The sequence below is a fragment of the Carica papaya genome, chromosome 2 (genome assembly GCF_054855325.1).
Source record: "Carica papaya isolate Zhongbai chromosome 2, ASM5485532v1, whole genome shotgun sequence".
Lineage (NCBI taxonomy): Eukaryota > Viridiplantae > Streptophyta > Magnoliopsida > Brassicales > Caricaceae > Carica > Carica papaya.
The window spans coordinates 23,573,702-23,590,149 of NC_142310.1; the positions used below are offsets into that span (position 1 = coordinate 23,573,702).

Genomic DNA, 16,448 nt, shown 5'->3' on the forward strand with positions numbered 1-16,448 from the left:
TACTTATTTTATTAATTAATTAATTTATGTTTTTATAAACAAAATATTTAAGATGCCACAAAGAAAAATTATGCTTCTCCAGAATAATTTTTGGATGAGAATTTAACAATTCCATGGACAAGCCCATTAAAGTTCTAGTCCAAACCATTTTATGTTACAAGTTGATAGATAAGAGTAATGTTTACTATCTCTGTGTACGTATTATTGCTTAACACAACAAATATATATATATATATATATATATATACGTACTTCATTATTACTAATGGTTACCAAATGGTTCAAAGTTTCATGGGTTGGACAAAGGAGATATACCAAGACAACACATTATATATATATATATATATATATAGGAATCTCCTTGTCATAAAAAGAGAAATGCATTCGATTAGTAAATCCACTTGGTAGCTCAATCTATTGATAATCGTAAATAATTAAAGAGAAAGTTCTTTAAAACAACAAATATAATTGAACTTATTAGTACAATAATATAAAGAAAAGATAATCTAGTTATCCCGACATTATTTGATAGAGAGCTCCTTACTTATCAAAAATTTCAACAGTTGAAATATCTATTTAAAGCACACATTATGAGCTATGTTAACATTATCAAACATTTCTTCTAATCTTTGCACGTCCAAAAAAACTTGCTACTAGCGTGAATAACATAAAAATTAGCTTACACAATTTGAGCAATAAAAAGTTTTATTGTCTGTCATTGATCGATGAGGAAAAGTTAACTAGGCAAGAAAATATGATGCCAACAAAAGGTGATTGTTATTGGTGTTGCCTCTACAAAATATATATTAAATTTTATTTGATCACTTTATTTATTTATAATAATATATAACATACAATTATTGTTAAATATATACAGACAAACTAAGATAATCATAGATTATATCCAACATGACGATAATTAAATGCACCATATATGATATGAATAAAGTTTTCAGTTTGGATATAAATTTAAGTTGACAGCAGTTCATTATTTTTCACACTCTTGAATAAACTTGGTGCATTCATGAATTTACTAGCAATTTCTTTGTTTTATTTTCAATAATAATATAGGAGGATATAAAGATTAATGCATACCTACTTCCAAATGATTCATCTTCCCTGGGTTCACAACTAGATTCTTGATTGACTATAAAAATGTGTTGAATTATAGTATACCCTGGCAAACCATCAACTTTGAACATTTTAATAGAAGAAAATTAGAATATGCAAACATAAATTTCAAATGGCTGAAAGAATTTAAAATTATAATGTCAAAGCCAATGCAACTAACGATCATGGTTGGAGATTCAAAATTTTGAGAACAAGAGTACAACGATGCAATTATAAAAAAAAGGAAAGACCCACAGTAATCATATTTTTATAAAATAGAAAACAGACTTCTGTAAATGTCCGAAAATTTGTGAGCTCAAGTATCATCATCACAAACAACAACACTTAGACTACTTGATAATTTTCTGTGATCAGTTGCGTTCTCTGAGAAAACTTGGCTGGCGGTCCACCTCTGACAGGGATGATATTTGCAACCTACAAGAATGTAAATTTAGAATTGTCTGCATTCTATTGAAAACAAAAATAATGAGGAAACACATTTGAAAAACCAATCTATCAAGAATCAAATATGCTTGTAAGATCTAAAAAGTCCTCTACTTAAGGAACCTGCAGCCATGATAGAACTTCATTATAAATCATCCTTTATCACATAGAAGGGTAAGAGAGATGATTAGGGAATTTTAGAGAGAGAGAGAGAGAGAGAGTCAGAGTGTGCGTGTGTGTTCAACTGCATAACCACCAAAAAAGAGTTTTGATTTGAAGTTCCCAGCGCAAGGAATATTTACGTTTTAGGGTCCATTTGATGCATGAAAACATGTTTTAGTTTTAGTTTTCAAAAATTTCAATGCATTTGTGCATGTTAAAGACATTAGTAGCAATATGGTTGTGTGTATGCAAGTATTAGAAAAAGTCAGTCAGAATACTAAAAGCAATCTTCTATTTTCTTAAACTCGTACCATGTTTTCAAATATCATTTTCTAAAAATTATTTTCACATGTTTAATGCAAATGGAGTTTAAGATCTTTTGCATGATAAAATTAGAAGGGAAACAAGACTCAGTATCTAATGTTGGTCATCATATTCAATATGTTGGATTTAATTAGTGGCACAACCAAATAAACAGTACCATACGGAAAAATCCAAAAGCAAATGAGAGGGATCATAATGCTTGATAGCATTAAAGAATATTCCTCGGTACCATTGCATAAGTTTGTTCTATAATATAAACAGTATTAACAACAAATCATCTTAATGGAAGAAAGCAGCACTTCGTAGAAAGCTAAATATACCTTCAGATTACTGTAGGTACTAGTGGCTGAAAACTGCACAGAAATGGGAAAGAACGCTGAGGAATCTGCTGGTGGCACAACAAATTCCATTGATCCACTGTCCCATAACCAATAGTCAGTAAGAAAACCACACTAGTGCATGATAAATAGGTTGCAAAATAACACTAAAGGTGATAAGACACATTATTGGCCTGACCTGCGGTTAGAATTATCAATGAGAAGTACGGACCACTCTAGAATAGAATTTCTGGAGTCATACCTGCAAGTCAAAAGTACAGCAGATATTAAAGTGCTAAGCATGCAAAAAACACACAAAAAAAGAAAGAAAAAAAAACCAACAATTAGAGAATGCCAGAAACAATATACCACGATAAGTACTACATGTCCTTATCACAAAATTTAAGCTCAATTTATATCTTAAATTTCTGAATTGCAAAGGAAAGGCCTAACCGTTGGAACCCTTAAAATGTCCAAACCAGTAGTTCCAGTGTACAGTCAGCTATTCTAGTAGCTGCCCAGAATCAACTAAGATTTTCTTTAGACTACTACTTAAACCAATCAAGTAAAGCAATAATCAACTCCGTTTTAATAAATCAGTTAGACAATTAGTACCTATGTCATTGGTTGATATTCTATTTTCCCCTGGACATTAGAAATTTATAGCAACCATTTTCATGTATATCCAAATCTCAAAGGAGTAAAAGAAAAAAGGACTATCCAAAAGCAGCTTTTAAATGTGTATGCTGCAGTATCTTTTGAATTTTAATTTTCTAAAAAGCCAAAGCTTTTGAATTTGTATGCTGAAACATATATTGAATAAAAACAGTTTCTGATTGCAACTACATCCCAAGTCATTCAAATATTTACTCTCAGACCCTGATAATATCCAAGTTTCTGACCTCCATTCCCCATCTATTTGTCTGACATTTGGAGCCTCTCGAACAGCTGGAAGAGGTACGGAAATTACAACATTTCGTAAATCAAATGCTGATGAAGCTTCATATTCGATGCTAACATATGTCTCATTTCCAGAAACAGAAGGCCAGCAGTTGACTGCAACAGACCAAGTTTTAGATGATAAGAACAAATAACAGAAATCTACGGAGAATAGCAGCATTTAATGCTTTAAAACTCACTAGTTAAGGGAACCATTGACTCATCAACACTTTGCATTCTCCATTTCAAAAGGCCAACTCCTGCTGCATCACCGGATTGACCAGTAGGAAAAGACCTGTTGGGGTCCTTTAAGCCAAGAATATTTTCATTCGCAAATAATTCTTTGTTCACGTTGGGGTGTGTCTTGAAAAGTATGCCTGGATTTTGCCCAGATTCAATCTGAAGATAAAGCTTGTAAACAATTGATTCAAAGAAAACATAGCATAGAATCAACTATCAATGAGATGAGCACCATATAAACCACTATTAACTTACAAGATCAAAGCACCAAACAAATTATTACTTGAAATTCACAATGCAAACCTTATGCATTCAGCAAACATAGAAATGTTAAAAATGTCAACTGGTACTTTTGACAAGGCTTTTAAATAGAGCCGAAGAGGAAAAGATTACAAAACAGTTAAAGCTTCATATAGGTTTGTAAATTTGCACGAAATTTGCATATTGTATCAGGGAATAGATATTCCCATCTGCAGGGATGATATAATATTGACATTATGCTCAATAATCTAAAAATCATTAATGTGCTTTCTTTGCTTAATCTTTTTTTTCTCTTTTCATAGAAGAAGAAATTTTATTGAGCATAGAGAGAAAGAGAAATACAAATACGAAGAATAAGATATCCTCCTCAAGGAGTCAAACTAAAAGCAACCATACATGCAAAAGAGTTATCCAAACAACAAAAACGTGCCTTCTTGCTTAAACTTTTTTTCTTTTGACAGAAGAAGAAATCTTATTGAGCACAGAGAGAAAAACAATTGCAAATATGGAGAATAAGACATCCTCTTAAAGAAGTCAAACGAAAAGCAACCGTACAAGCAAAAGAGTAATCTAAACAACAAAAATGATGCGTCTTAAGGGCCAAGAATAATGGTCTTCCAATTCGCTTGGAGATCGGACATCATGATGTCTGAGTAGTTCTGTGGGCCTTGGCCCATAAAGTTGCAAAAGAAGTTACTCTTTCCCACACCTCATAGAAGAAGGTATAGCAGTTATTTGAAATCTTAAAATTTTGTCAAGCCATAAGCTCCATAACCTTGAGCTCGCAACAGAGGTCTCACTCCCTTTCTCACCCTCTTCCTTCAAATGTATGAGGATAAAAAGCTCTCTGTTGTTAGAGGGGTAACTCAGTTGAAACTAAACATGTTAAATAATTTTGTTCTCTTTTCAAGCTGCCTCCGTATGAATGTCTCTCCTCCTCTATAGAACATCACACAGATATTTGGAGACAGAGTGCAGTTAGAACGACAAACTTGTAGCATCTTATTGGTGTAAAGCCTTTGAAATGCGGTTATCCATTTTAACATCTTTACTTTCAAGGGAATTAGAGCTTTCTAAAGAACGTCAGCAATATGGAATTGGCTAAAGGTAAGGTTTTTAGTGAGGTGGTCAAAGAGAGACTTACAAGTGTATAAACCCAAGGATTTGAAAACCAAACTTCGATATTAGGCTGGGATGATAGGCGAATCAGTTCCAAGAGGCCCAACAGATTTCGAATTTTATCCCCCATTCATCTTATATGGAAAATAATCATTTTGTTTTTGTCACCCTTGATTTTATGACCTTCATGAAAGGATGAACTAAACATTTAAATATAAGGGAAATTGATAGCTGTTAAACCTTTTCATTATACTAAGGAGCAAGAATCTAAGCTTGAGGTTGTTTCCCATGTTACCATCACGAATGATCCTCATATTGAGTCAAAATGAGCTTGAGAAAGAAAGGAGGGAGGTTAAGTGTTATGTTCCCTTGAATACTAAAAAAGTATCCCTATTCTAGTCCTGTAGACTTTTGGATGTAGGACAAATAGGATTGATTTGTCCAATTAGAGATTTAAGGATAAAAAGACACTATACATCATACTTAAGATTTCTAAGACATCACATATAAGATTGTTAAGCATCACATTTAAGAGTTTGATTGTATCACACAAAAAGAAAATTGAAAAACCCTGAAAAATATTATTGAATAACTGAATAAATAATAAGTAAAATTACAAAAATATTAATAATAATTTTTTTAACTAAAATTAGACTAGGAAATAGTAAGCCTAGTAGAAATAAGAATTCTAATAAGAATAAACAACTAATATTAATCATATTGGAAATACTAAACCTAATACAAATAAAGTAATAAGAATAACATCTTAATTATCCTCCTAAATAAATAATAATAGATTCCTAAATAGTATGGATGTTTTACATGTAATATAATTATAATTTTTAATTTATTTAGGAGATCTAGTACTAGCTCATTCTGCATCGTGCTCCCCTGGTTGGAGAAAATTCGTCCACAAGTTTTGAAAGAGCAAACGATGTAAACCACTAACCTTCGAGCTTCCCCATGGAAACTTAGCAACATTTGTGTTCGGTTGTCCTCGCCAATACCGAAGATAATAGAAAGGCATAATTGTTTAAGAGTGTTAAATCTTGATCGGATGATGAAATGTTTGACCAATTGGTATGTCAAATCCCTTACTGCATGGAACTTTCATAGAATTGAGTCTTGAGGAAAGATATTCAGCAATAGGAAGACATAATGATTTGAAAGTTTGTAACTAAATTTTCTGTTTACTTAAATTTTATTCATAATATTTAATCTACAACAATTGAATATAGATAGGAGAATATTAGAGAGAATTTTAGTAGAAAACTAAATACAAATCAGTTCTATAAAAAGAAAAGAATTTCTGGTTATGAAAGTCGACTATAATTATGCTTTATTTGGAGATTTCTTTGAAGATGTCAATTTGTACAAGAATTAGACTTCTACAAGAAGTCGGGTTCCTTCCCTCCCCCTCAAGCTGGTTTGACGATGTTGAGCAAACCAAGCTCGTAACTCGATTTTTGAAAGTTTAACTTGGTGAAAATATTTGTGATTTAATGGCAAGACTGAATGTGTCGCAATAATAGTGCTCCTGACTCTATCTTCTCTTTAACAAAGTGTCTATCAATCTCCAAATTCTTAGTTCAATCATGATAAATTAGGTTCTTTGTCATATTTATTATGGATTGATTATCACATAACACTTTCATAGGCTCTAGTGAGAGAATTCTCAATTCACACAATATTTTTTGTAGCCATATTCCATCATAGATACCGTGTGCTATATCTCTAAACCCAAACTCAATATTACTCGATATCACATATTGCTTTTTGCTTCTCCAAGTAACTAGATTTTCCTGACATATGTACAACATTTAGAGGTGGATCTTCTATTAATTATAGAATCAATTCAGTTTGCGTCAATACATATTTCAATTTCTTGATTTTTGTTTTTCTTGAAAAATTAAACTTGTACAGTTGTCATTTTTTGATATTTGAAAATCCAAAACAATGCCTCTGTAGGTTATTCATGAGTTAACTTATTATACTAACAACAAAATTGATATCTGGTACGCTATGTGAAAGATAAATCAATTTACCTACTGAAAGTTTTTTGGTATCTTTCTTTGTCTACAGAAGTTATTGTCAATTACTTTCTAATTTAATGTTGGGATTTTATGGGTGATGTGTTGGCAGCAAACTTTCCAGTTTCTTTTGAAAAATCCACTATATATTTTCACTAAGAAACTGAGATTCCTTTCCTTTACCTACTAGTTTCCAATTCTCAAGAAGCATTTGAGATTTGTTAGATCTTTAGCATCAAATTCTTTAATTAAGACCTTTTTTAGTATGAGTATCTCCTTTGTATCATCCCCCATAATTATTATATCATCTATATTTATGATGATTGTCATTTTTCCTGAAGAATTATGCTCTAAAATGTAGCATAATTTCTTTGGCATTGATTATATCCAAACCTCTTGATTACAATTTTTTTTTTAAAATAAAAAAGTAAGCTGTATATTAACAAAGTACCAACAAAAATGGGAGTACCATCCATGTAGTTTTGGATTTACAATAAAATTAGTGAATCAACGATATTTCCAAAATTCTCATCACAAATAATGTCGTAACCTATGATAGACCTAAAATAATTAATCCACCTATCTTTTAGCCTAGAAAAACTGTTTTCTTCACTCTCAAAAGCTCCACTATTCCTTTCTTTCTATAAAAGCCAAAAAACCGCTAAAGGGATCACATTAAGTAAATTATTTTTAACATTAAGACCATCCCAAGCCCAAATCTCACCCTTCACCGACCCAACAATGACCCAATTAATGCCCAAAATACCATGCACAAAGGTCCACAATCTGTAGGCAAGCCCAAATCACTTGATTACCTTAATGAATTTGTCAAACCAAACTCTCTTTAACCTGAATCCCTAAACTCCCCTAAACATAAATGAGACAATGTTCAATGCTTTAAAACCTTCTGATGTGTTGTCTTCTAATCCTTCGTAACGTAAGATTCTTTTAGCTCTGATCAACCGATGTAACACAAATTAAGGTCAATTTGCCTACTTACAGATTTGGGAACAAAAACCTATACATTACACCTAGGGTTTCTTACACATTACATAAAAAAAATCTTAAGAATTACTGCCTAAGAGTTTGATTGTTCCATACAACTAGAAAATTGAGAAACTTTGAGAACTTTTTATTGAATACTTGAATAATGATCTCAAAGATATTACAAAAATATTTATGGAGTGCCAAGTAATCCTTTCCCAAGTAAAATTAGACTATGACATATTATGAGTAAAAATATTAAAAATCCTATTCATAATTAGACATGAAATACAAGTGCTAACAACATTAAAAAGAAATCCAATTAGGGAAACTAAATACTAGTGATAATAAAATTTTAAAATTACTAAAACTATAATAATAGACTCCCAGCTAAGACAGCAGTTTTATATTTAATTGATGAGTAATTTCTTGGTTATTTATGCAATTTAAAACTAATCCATTATGCATCAATCCCATTTAACAATGATACCAGTATACTAAAGCTGAATATAATATAATAGAGTGAGCAACAAGAGTGCACAAGTGCAAACATAATTTTTTAATGTAAACCTAAATGCTCATCTTAACGATTTCACGTTATATCCAAAGTTCATGTATGCCAGCTACAGCCTATAAACATGGCCCAATGATGAACAAACAACTTTAAACTGCAGAAAACAAATTATTTTAGAAATTTTTTTTTTTTAAGATAGAAAAAGAGGAAAACATCTAAGAGGAAAACGTCGCTGGAGGAGGGAGGGGGGATAGGGGGAGAAAAAAAGTGATTCTCGATTAAAGGAACACGAAGGTACCTGAACTTGGATAAACCCATCTTCTTGGTTAAGAATTTGAAGTGACAGGGTCCCTTGAACATCAAAGTTACTGACTCCACCGTCTCTTTTTAGTGTTACATTGAGCTTTTCCTCAACAGTTAAAGTGATTGGATCAGTTGGAGGTGGAGCTGCAGATTTTGACACACCAGCTTTTGGCTGCACATCTTCATAAATAACTTCACCTTCTGCTTTCAGAGACTCCAAGAACTGGTTTGTCCTTTGAGATTTACCAAGCTTCATGCCAAGACCTTTAGGAGGAGCAGTAGCAGCTGATGGAGGACGACCTGGTGACAGGAAGAACTCAAAAAGGATTTTCTTCAATCAATAAAACCGCCCATCAAGAGAAAAGATTTTTGGCATTAAAGAAACATAACCCAAGGAATAAAATCTCAAGATTTAATACTTGCTATCTCATAGAAAACAAGACATCAGAGAATCTATTCCATTCATAAGGCCACGAACCTTTAGATTTGGCAGAGAAGGAGTCAACTTCATTGCTGATTGCAATCCCAGAACCACTACCAAAGCCACCACCTCCACTAGAAATGCTCATATCACTAAAGCTACTTTCTATTCTTCCAGACCCCATTGATTGCAAGGACATAAATCCTCCTTTATCACTTCTATTCTTCTCAATCTACAAAATGTAAGCGATCAAGTTAGTAGGATCCGCAAATACAATAAAATAATGGAATGCAAAAAGGTAGTATAAGAGCCATTCCTTAGCCCTGAAAAAATACCTTGCTTTTGTCAATCTCACTGGCTTTGCGCTTCATAACATCTTTTGTTTCATTGATCTTGCTCTGCATTACCAGTTTGTGCAACTTCTCTTCATGACTCTCCATCTCACAGTATTGCTTAACCTGGGAAACAGTCACATTCTCCTTGTGCCCCAGGGAAATGACTTCATCAAAAGCAAATATCAGCTCAAAAGCAGTCTTGCAAATGCCTTCTTCATCTAAAGACATGGAATACTCAGGTACCTAGATAATCTTAAGGAATCAGAAATATCCCCTATTTGGTATCATAATATATATATATATATAATTTAAAATAAATGATGTTTCGCATTATTGAAATAATTTTGAAATACGAGCACTGAACAATTTAATAAAAGGTAGAAATGAGAATAGGCCATTGAAAGAGAACTATTTAGGTCCTTGCTGCTACGTGTAAAAATTTTAAAAACCATCCTCTCAGAATATATGCTTATGTATAAAATAAAGACAATTTTAGAACATAAAAATGTAACAGAGAAATAGCAGAAGGATACAAGCTTTGAAAGCAGCCTCAGAGTCTCCAAATCTTCAAGAATGTTGCTTTGCTTGTTTGTTACAAGTAACAAGTACAAAGCTTCTATTGGCTGGTAAACGTAGCGGACATTCTCAGTCTCAACATATGTATGTTGCTTTCCTGTGCCCACCAACTTTGGAAAAGCAGCAAGAAGACCTTCAATCCTAATGCGAGACATGTCCACAAACTGCCTGGACACAAGAACTGCAGAACAAAAATAGGATAAAGAAAGAAACTCAAAGGATGTGGTGCATTTAGAACGAAAACTTGTTTTTGTTTGATAACAAAAGAATGTTTTTCATTTTCTTATTGGACTGTTAAAGACATTTATTCTTTGTTTTATGTTCATATCTGCTTTTTCTACTCTCATTTTCCATAAGAAAAAAAGAAAACAATCTGTTCAGTTAATAGAGTTCTAAATGATTTTTCAGATGTAAAAACCACACGCTTGTGCCCCATTGAGCTTATTCTCCAGTCGTAGAAAACAGGAAAGAGAAAATGCATTCTCCTTCTTATGCGTACTTGGGAAAGAATTCCAAAACAACATAAATATAAAATCAACTAAACATGTTTCCTCAGCAGAAAACATGTTTAGAAAATTTTCTTGTAAAACACCTTCTTTTCAAAAACTAAATACATCCAAAATTTTTTTTGCTTCAATTGCACACTAGCTACCTGAGGGATAACAAGACCCTGAAAGGGCTTAAAAATGACTTGGCTGGATGTTTATCTTACAAATCCAACCTCCAATTCTCCTCTAAGTTAGAAACAAGTTGTATAAGCATAACACATCTAGTTATTCTAAGTTTTACTATATTCTGGTCCTGTTGAGAACCCATAAGATCAGTTACAAAACATTATTATCCTATATCTCAATGCCAAGAGTCCTGACTAAAGAACATAATGACAAAAGGTAGAGACAGATAACTTTCAGAAGAAAACTCCAGCAAACAAGTAGATAACTCACCTTTACCAGATTTGCTCACTATAGATGCAGCAAGCACAACCTAAATCACGTAAAAGGTAAATAAGATGGCGACAATCCACTCAAAAAAGATAACAAAGCACTTAAAAGCAAAACATGCAATTACACTTATCAAAATTCTTCAGATAAAACACAATCTCTACCCAAGTCACGTAAATTTATTCTGATTGTAAAATGAAACAGCCTAGAGCTGATTGAAAAACATGTTCATATTATGCAAAACATGTTATTCAGCAAAAGATTACAAAAGTCTAAGAATTCAAAACATTAATAAAAGTGACAAAGGCAACTACTAGACCTTTAAAACATAATTCAAAATGTAACAATGCAAAAATTCATATATATTTAACTAAGATAGTGAACTTCACTTCAAATTCTAGTCACCAGTAAATAAAACTGACATGGTATATTATAATAAGGGGCAAAAATTACCATCTTTGTTTATCAGGCAAAAACAACCACCAACTGAAAGATAATAGCCACTGCTGTGCAGATAACCTAGAAACGAAATTTTGGGTTAGGATCAGCAAGTCAGAGTGCAAACAAATCAGCAAAAGTTCAATCCAGCGGACAAATATATACAAGAAGCAGGAATCATCAATCATTCCAAGTCCCAATGACCTAAACATTTTCAGAGCATAAAATAAATGCTCGCACAGAAAAAAGATACAGCATATAGCTTTCAAATCAACAGGCACATCATCACCTCGTCTTTCTATAAGCAAATGAAAGCATTATTTTACATTAGCAGCTCAAACATATGCACCAATAAGTGAGTCAAATCTTAATTTTTCTTGAGATCAAAACATCAGAAACTTGAATCGCGATCTAAATTGAGTTCGAAAAGGCAAGAAAAAATGGGTACACTATACAGAAAGGAACATTATGTAAAATTAGATTTTGATTCTCGGGAGATTCACAGGTCTGAAAATAAAGAAGAAAATGGATTAAGAGATCCAAGAACACGAAACAAAAACTAGACGGCTCCAGATCTACGTACAAACACAAACTTCAGATTTACTGGTTATTCGATTCTTCAATGAATAGAAGTTAAAGCGTCCGAATAATGAAAAGATGAAAGAAAAACAGAGAAATCCCAGAATTGTTACTGTCGTATCTTGGATCTGCTAGAGAAAACAAATCATTTCACTTACCTAAGCCAAATTCAATTGCACACGACCCACCCCCGTCTGAGTTTGTCACGGTTGAGTTGATTCACATATAATGTATAGAAGACTTAAATTCATGGTGATAATAAAAATGTTGGTACTAACTTTACATTTTAGTTCAAAATTTTTTTTAATTATAATTTGAGTCCCAAATCATTAATTTTATTTTAAAAACCTAATAGTATTAAATTTTGAATAAAAACTAATTAAATAAGTGATTATTGCAATATAAAACCCAATTTAGAGCGACAACCAAAAAAAAAAAAAAAAATCAAGGAACATGGTGAAGGAAAAATTAAGTAGTGAATGTTAGATGTCAAAATCATAATTACAATTCAATAAAAGACCATAAACAACTATAAAGTCAATTAAAATACAATTAAACGAATTAGATAATACTAAATTTACATGTAAGAATAATTATGATAGTATAAAACCAAATTGAGTAAATTAGTCATTGATATTAGTGTAGTGCAAGATGTAGTTATTGATCCATTACTCTGTTGCAGAACACGTTCACGAGCAACAAAAAAGAAGATTGATAAGCTACCTTCCATTTGAATATCAGCTAATGATTTTTTTTTTTTTTATAAATTTGAGTTCCAACGCTTCAAAAATTTGGCTCATGTCCTTGATGTTTGCATCCATCTTTTTTATATATTAGATTTTTCTTTATTTTTATTTGTTATTGAATTAATTAATATTTTTAAATAAATAAAAATATTGAAGATGCCATAAATAAAAATGATGCTCAAAATTGTATGAAGAATTTTCATTTTAAAATTACTTTGGACGTAACTTGATAATTTTATAGATAGGTCTGACAAAGTTTTTAGTTCACCATTTTACGTTATAAGTTGACAAAAAAGATTTCAATTTAAAATCGATAATCTAAGTTCATTTATCATTTGTGTTTATTATATACAACATAATTTTGATTAAAATATGAGTAACATATTCCGAAAATATCAATCAAGAATAAGAATATCTCACTATGTAATAAAAATCAAATTAATTAGTTAGTTTACGAAAGTAAACTCAAATTGAATTTGGCAAGATTGCATAAAATTTCATAATAAGAACTTCAATAATCATTATCCAAATATTATTAAAAGATTTATTTTATATGTTGTGATATAAAATATGTTAGACATTTTTTTAAAAAAAAATTATAAATTATATATCTCATAAACTGTGTTTTATAACATAATATCTTTTAAATATTATAACACATATATTGGCACCAAGATTTGAAAAAATTAATGTAAATGTGTCACGTATGTTTAATAATCAAAGTTTACTGAATCCATGTATTTTGTAAAGTGTTTCGCTCAACCATGATTAGCTTCCTCTTCCCCTCCCAGTTTCCTTATGTTTTGTTCCAAATCCCCAACAATCATTTAAGAAGCAAGTAAGTGGAAATAACTAAGCTTCTCTTATATGTACAAGAGAAGGCATTTTTTTTTTTTTTTTCATCCTTGTTATATGTATTTAATTTTTTTTTTTGAAGAGTGACAACAGGTTTATAATTTAAACTGGTTTTCTTGTGCCATGAGGAACATTATTGCTAAAAAGAATGAAGGATTTCATTCTATTTTATTTTTTATTTTACCAATTATAATTTTCTGTATTATGTTTTTATTTATATTTTACTTTTATAATGTTACTATTGTTATATATGCATGACCTAATTAATGAATATATGAACATAGTAGAAAAAAATTAAATTAAATGTACTTATAAAATTAGCATAGAATAATCATGGTATTTAAAGGCTAATTATATAGATTTTAATATGTTCTTGTGCATACAAAATAAGTAAAATGAAAAATTACGATACAAGAAAATTGACCGATTTATTTTAGTTGTCACACACCCAAAGCATATTCTATTAATAATAACCTTCCTACTAGCGATAAGAAATCCAAACTAAAGGTGTTTTCTTGTTATCATCTCATCTACATATCTTGCCACTTCATGAGAAGATTAAAATTTGTAGCATGTACATCTGATCACTCTGCAATGTTTGAACAAATTAGTCATATATATATATATATATATGTACTTTATCATTAATATGTGACTGATATTATATATTATATATAATATATGTGTATATATAAATATGTTACCATAGGTGGCGTTGTCATGAAGAGTGAAATCTTGAAGATAATTGGGGTGAGTAGGCTGGAGGCGATAAGGTGGTTGGAAGCGTGGGGAGAGAAGGGCTAGTTGAAGAAAACTGCTGGGTTGCTCTTCTCCAGAAAATGGATCGAAAAGATCCAGCAGTTGTCGATGTTCGGCTTCTTGCTTCGGATGTCCAGCAATTGCTACCTGCTGCTGCTCCCATGCCATCTGTGTCTCTTTAATCTACACAATTAATTCAAATTTTTTAATTACTCTATACATACATGCATGTGTTTTACTTATGCTTAAATCAAATAATTAAACCTTTTAAGATTACTGTCATTTCCATCCTTGCTTAATTATTATCAACTATTCAGAATCACAATCTCGACATATGTATATATAATAGCATCATTAAAAAAAGCTGTGTCCTTAATTACCATCTGGTAGATTTGCTGGTTTTCCTCTTCCAACATACGCTCCTACAAGTTAAGCAAGAAGATGTATATAAAACAATAATAAATATCATCAATTTCTTCAACAAATGTTGTATAATTTTCTATTAATTATTATATGAATATATTTAATACCTTCCTCTGAAGATTGTCCAGTTGCTGCTGTAGGAGTTGAAACTATATTCACCCAATTAACACAAAGAAAATAGCTCACTTTTTATAATCATGTAATATTTGATTAGTAAGATAATTGAAAAAATAAACTTTCAAAAGAAGTACAAATATTGAAGTAATGAGCTTTAATCAAAGAAAAAGGGAAAGCAAAATATACTTATGTAGTATATACGTATATATACCTTGCGAGCTCGGACCTTGTTAACTGAGTTCTCCAGTTGGCCTTCAAGTTCAACTAGGTCTTCGTAATGGACGGCCGTCAGGTCGATGTCACCCGTGTAACGTTGCAGACTTAATTGAAGATTGTGAGTTTCTTTTCTCATTCTTCTCATTTCACCTTGCATTTGTTCCTGTACATTCCAACCCTAAATCAACATCTAGATATATATATATAGCCTGTAATTAGTTAATTAATTCAAAATTATATGAACTTATATATACATACACAATGAGAGAACACTGGGTCGTTAGTGTTTTCTGGATGAATCCCACGGGCAAGATGGTACTTGTTTATGATCTGATCCATGCTGCAACAAGATTTCCAAACAATAGTTCACCAGATTTTGAACTAATATGAAACCCAATTATTATATCAATTAATAAGTAAATAATTAAGTGAAAATGCACCTGGAAGATTGACTGCAGTACTGAAACATCTTTCCAGAGCTGGAGAAGATGACAAGTCCGATCTCGGCATCACAGAGCACGGACAGCTCATGGGTTTTCTTCAAAAGCCCTACACGGCGTTTGGCGAAGGTAACTTGCCTTGTGCTTGTGTTCTCGATCCGGCGGATGGGTATTTTTCCCTGTCCCATTTGTTATATCCTGTACCATCTTGTTTTAATTAGGGAAAGCCAAACAAAAGAGAAAACCTAGCTAACCCTTTTTGGTGCATGGTATTTTCTCAGAGAATTAATTAAGAAAACCTACACTCATATTTGTAAAATCACGACAGAAGGAATTAAAAAAGCTGAGAGAAAGAGGGAAGAAGAAGCATAAAAAGAAAATAGGGGAGAAAGTTAAACATACCTTTTTTCTGTTTCTTCCTTTTGATTGCTGAATTTAAAGTCTGGGTAAGAAATAATTTTGGATGAAATGCTCATCTTTATAATAAGGACATATACATGTGTGTGTGTGTGTGTACATATAAAATAAATCACCATTTCCAGAAAGAGGGTTACCACTTCATACCAAATTACTATTATGCCTCTTGCATGAACTCTTAAGAGAGTCTTTTCTCGTAGGTCATGCATGTGTATATATATATATATATATATATAATATATTATTTTTATTTTGTATTTTGTTTGTCTATTAAAAAATAGAAGCTATTAGTGCAAAGTAGACACAACAAAATGGCTCGGCAAACAGCAATGATGGCATATATGAGCTATTCTTTTCACTAGTGTAAACAAGAACAAAAAGTTGATCTCTTGAGTTGTGACTTTTAACCAACCCCAGATATTCTTTTATGGAATTTGC

The 16,448-nt window shown here is 31.6% G+C and overlaps 2 protein-coding genes across 4 annotated transcripts; both read right to left on the reverse strand.

Annotated features, from left to right (window-relative positions):
• Positions 1-1,281: 1,281 nt before the first annotated feature.
• Positions 1,282-12,341, reverse strand: LOC110817388 (coatomer subunit delta-like). Of its 3 annotated transcripts, none has more exons than XM_022045896.2 (12): positions 12,196-12,341; positions 11,474-11,539; positions 11,024-11,063; positions 10,037-10,260; positions 9,504-9,746; positions 9,226-9,400; positions 8,743-9,047; positions 3,497-3,695; positions 3,260-3,413; positions 2,557-2,619; positions 2,361-2,457; positions 1,282-1,545 (listed from the first exon to the last, which is right to left on the reverse strand). In XM_022045896.2, the coding sequence occupies exons 2-12, from the start codon at positions 11,474-11,476 to the stop codon at positions 1,456-1,458; spliced, it is 1,593 nt and encodes a 530-aa protein (XP_021901588.1). In that variant the 5' UTR covers positions 11,477-11,539; positions 12,196-12,341; the 3' UTR covers positions 1,282-1,455. The 3 variants fall into 3 exon arrangements, with proteins under 3 accessions (XP_021901588.1, XP_021901586.1, XP_021901587.1); XM_022045894.2 differs by having other exon boundaries at positions 3,497-3,707; XM_022045895.2 differs by lacking the exon at positions 12,196-12,341 and adding an exon at positions 12,042-12,181 and having other exon boundaries at positions 3,497-3,707.
• A 1,631-nt stretch (positions 12,342-13,972) lies between these two features.
• On the reverse strand, positions 13,973-16,179 carry LOC110817426 (MADS-box protein FBP24-like). Its single transcript, XM_022045959.2, has 9 exons — positions 16,158-16,179; positions 15,996-16,035; positions 15,594-15,791; positions 15,412-15,493; positions 15,149-15,316; positions 14,928-14,969; positions 14,778-14,819; positions 14,343-14,580; positions 13,973-14,227 (listed from the first exon to the last, which is right to left on the reverse strand). Exons 3-9 carry the CDS (start codon positions 15,779-15,781, stop codon positions 14,223-14,225), a joined length of 765 nt encoding a protein of 254 aa, XP_021901651.1. The 5' UTR covers positions 15,782-15,791; positions 15,996-16,035; positions 16,158-16,179; the 3' UTR covers positions 13,973-14,222.
• Between the last annotated feature and the right edge of the window lie 269 nt (positions 16,180-16,448).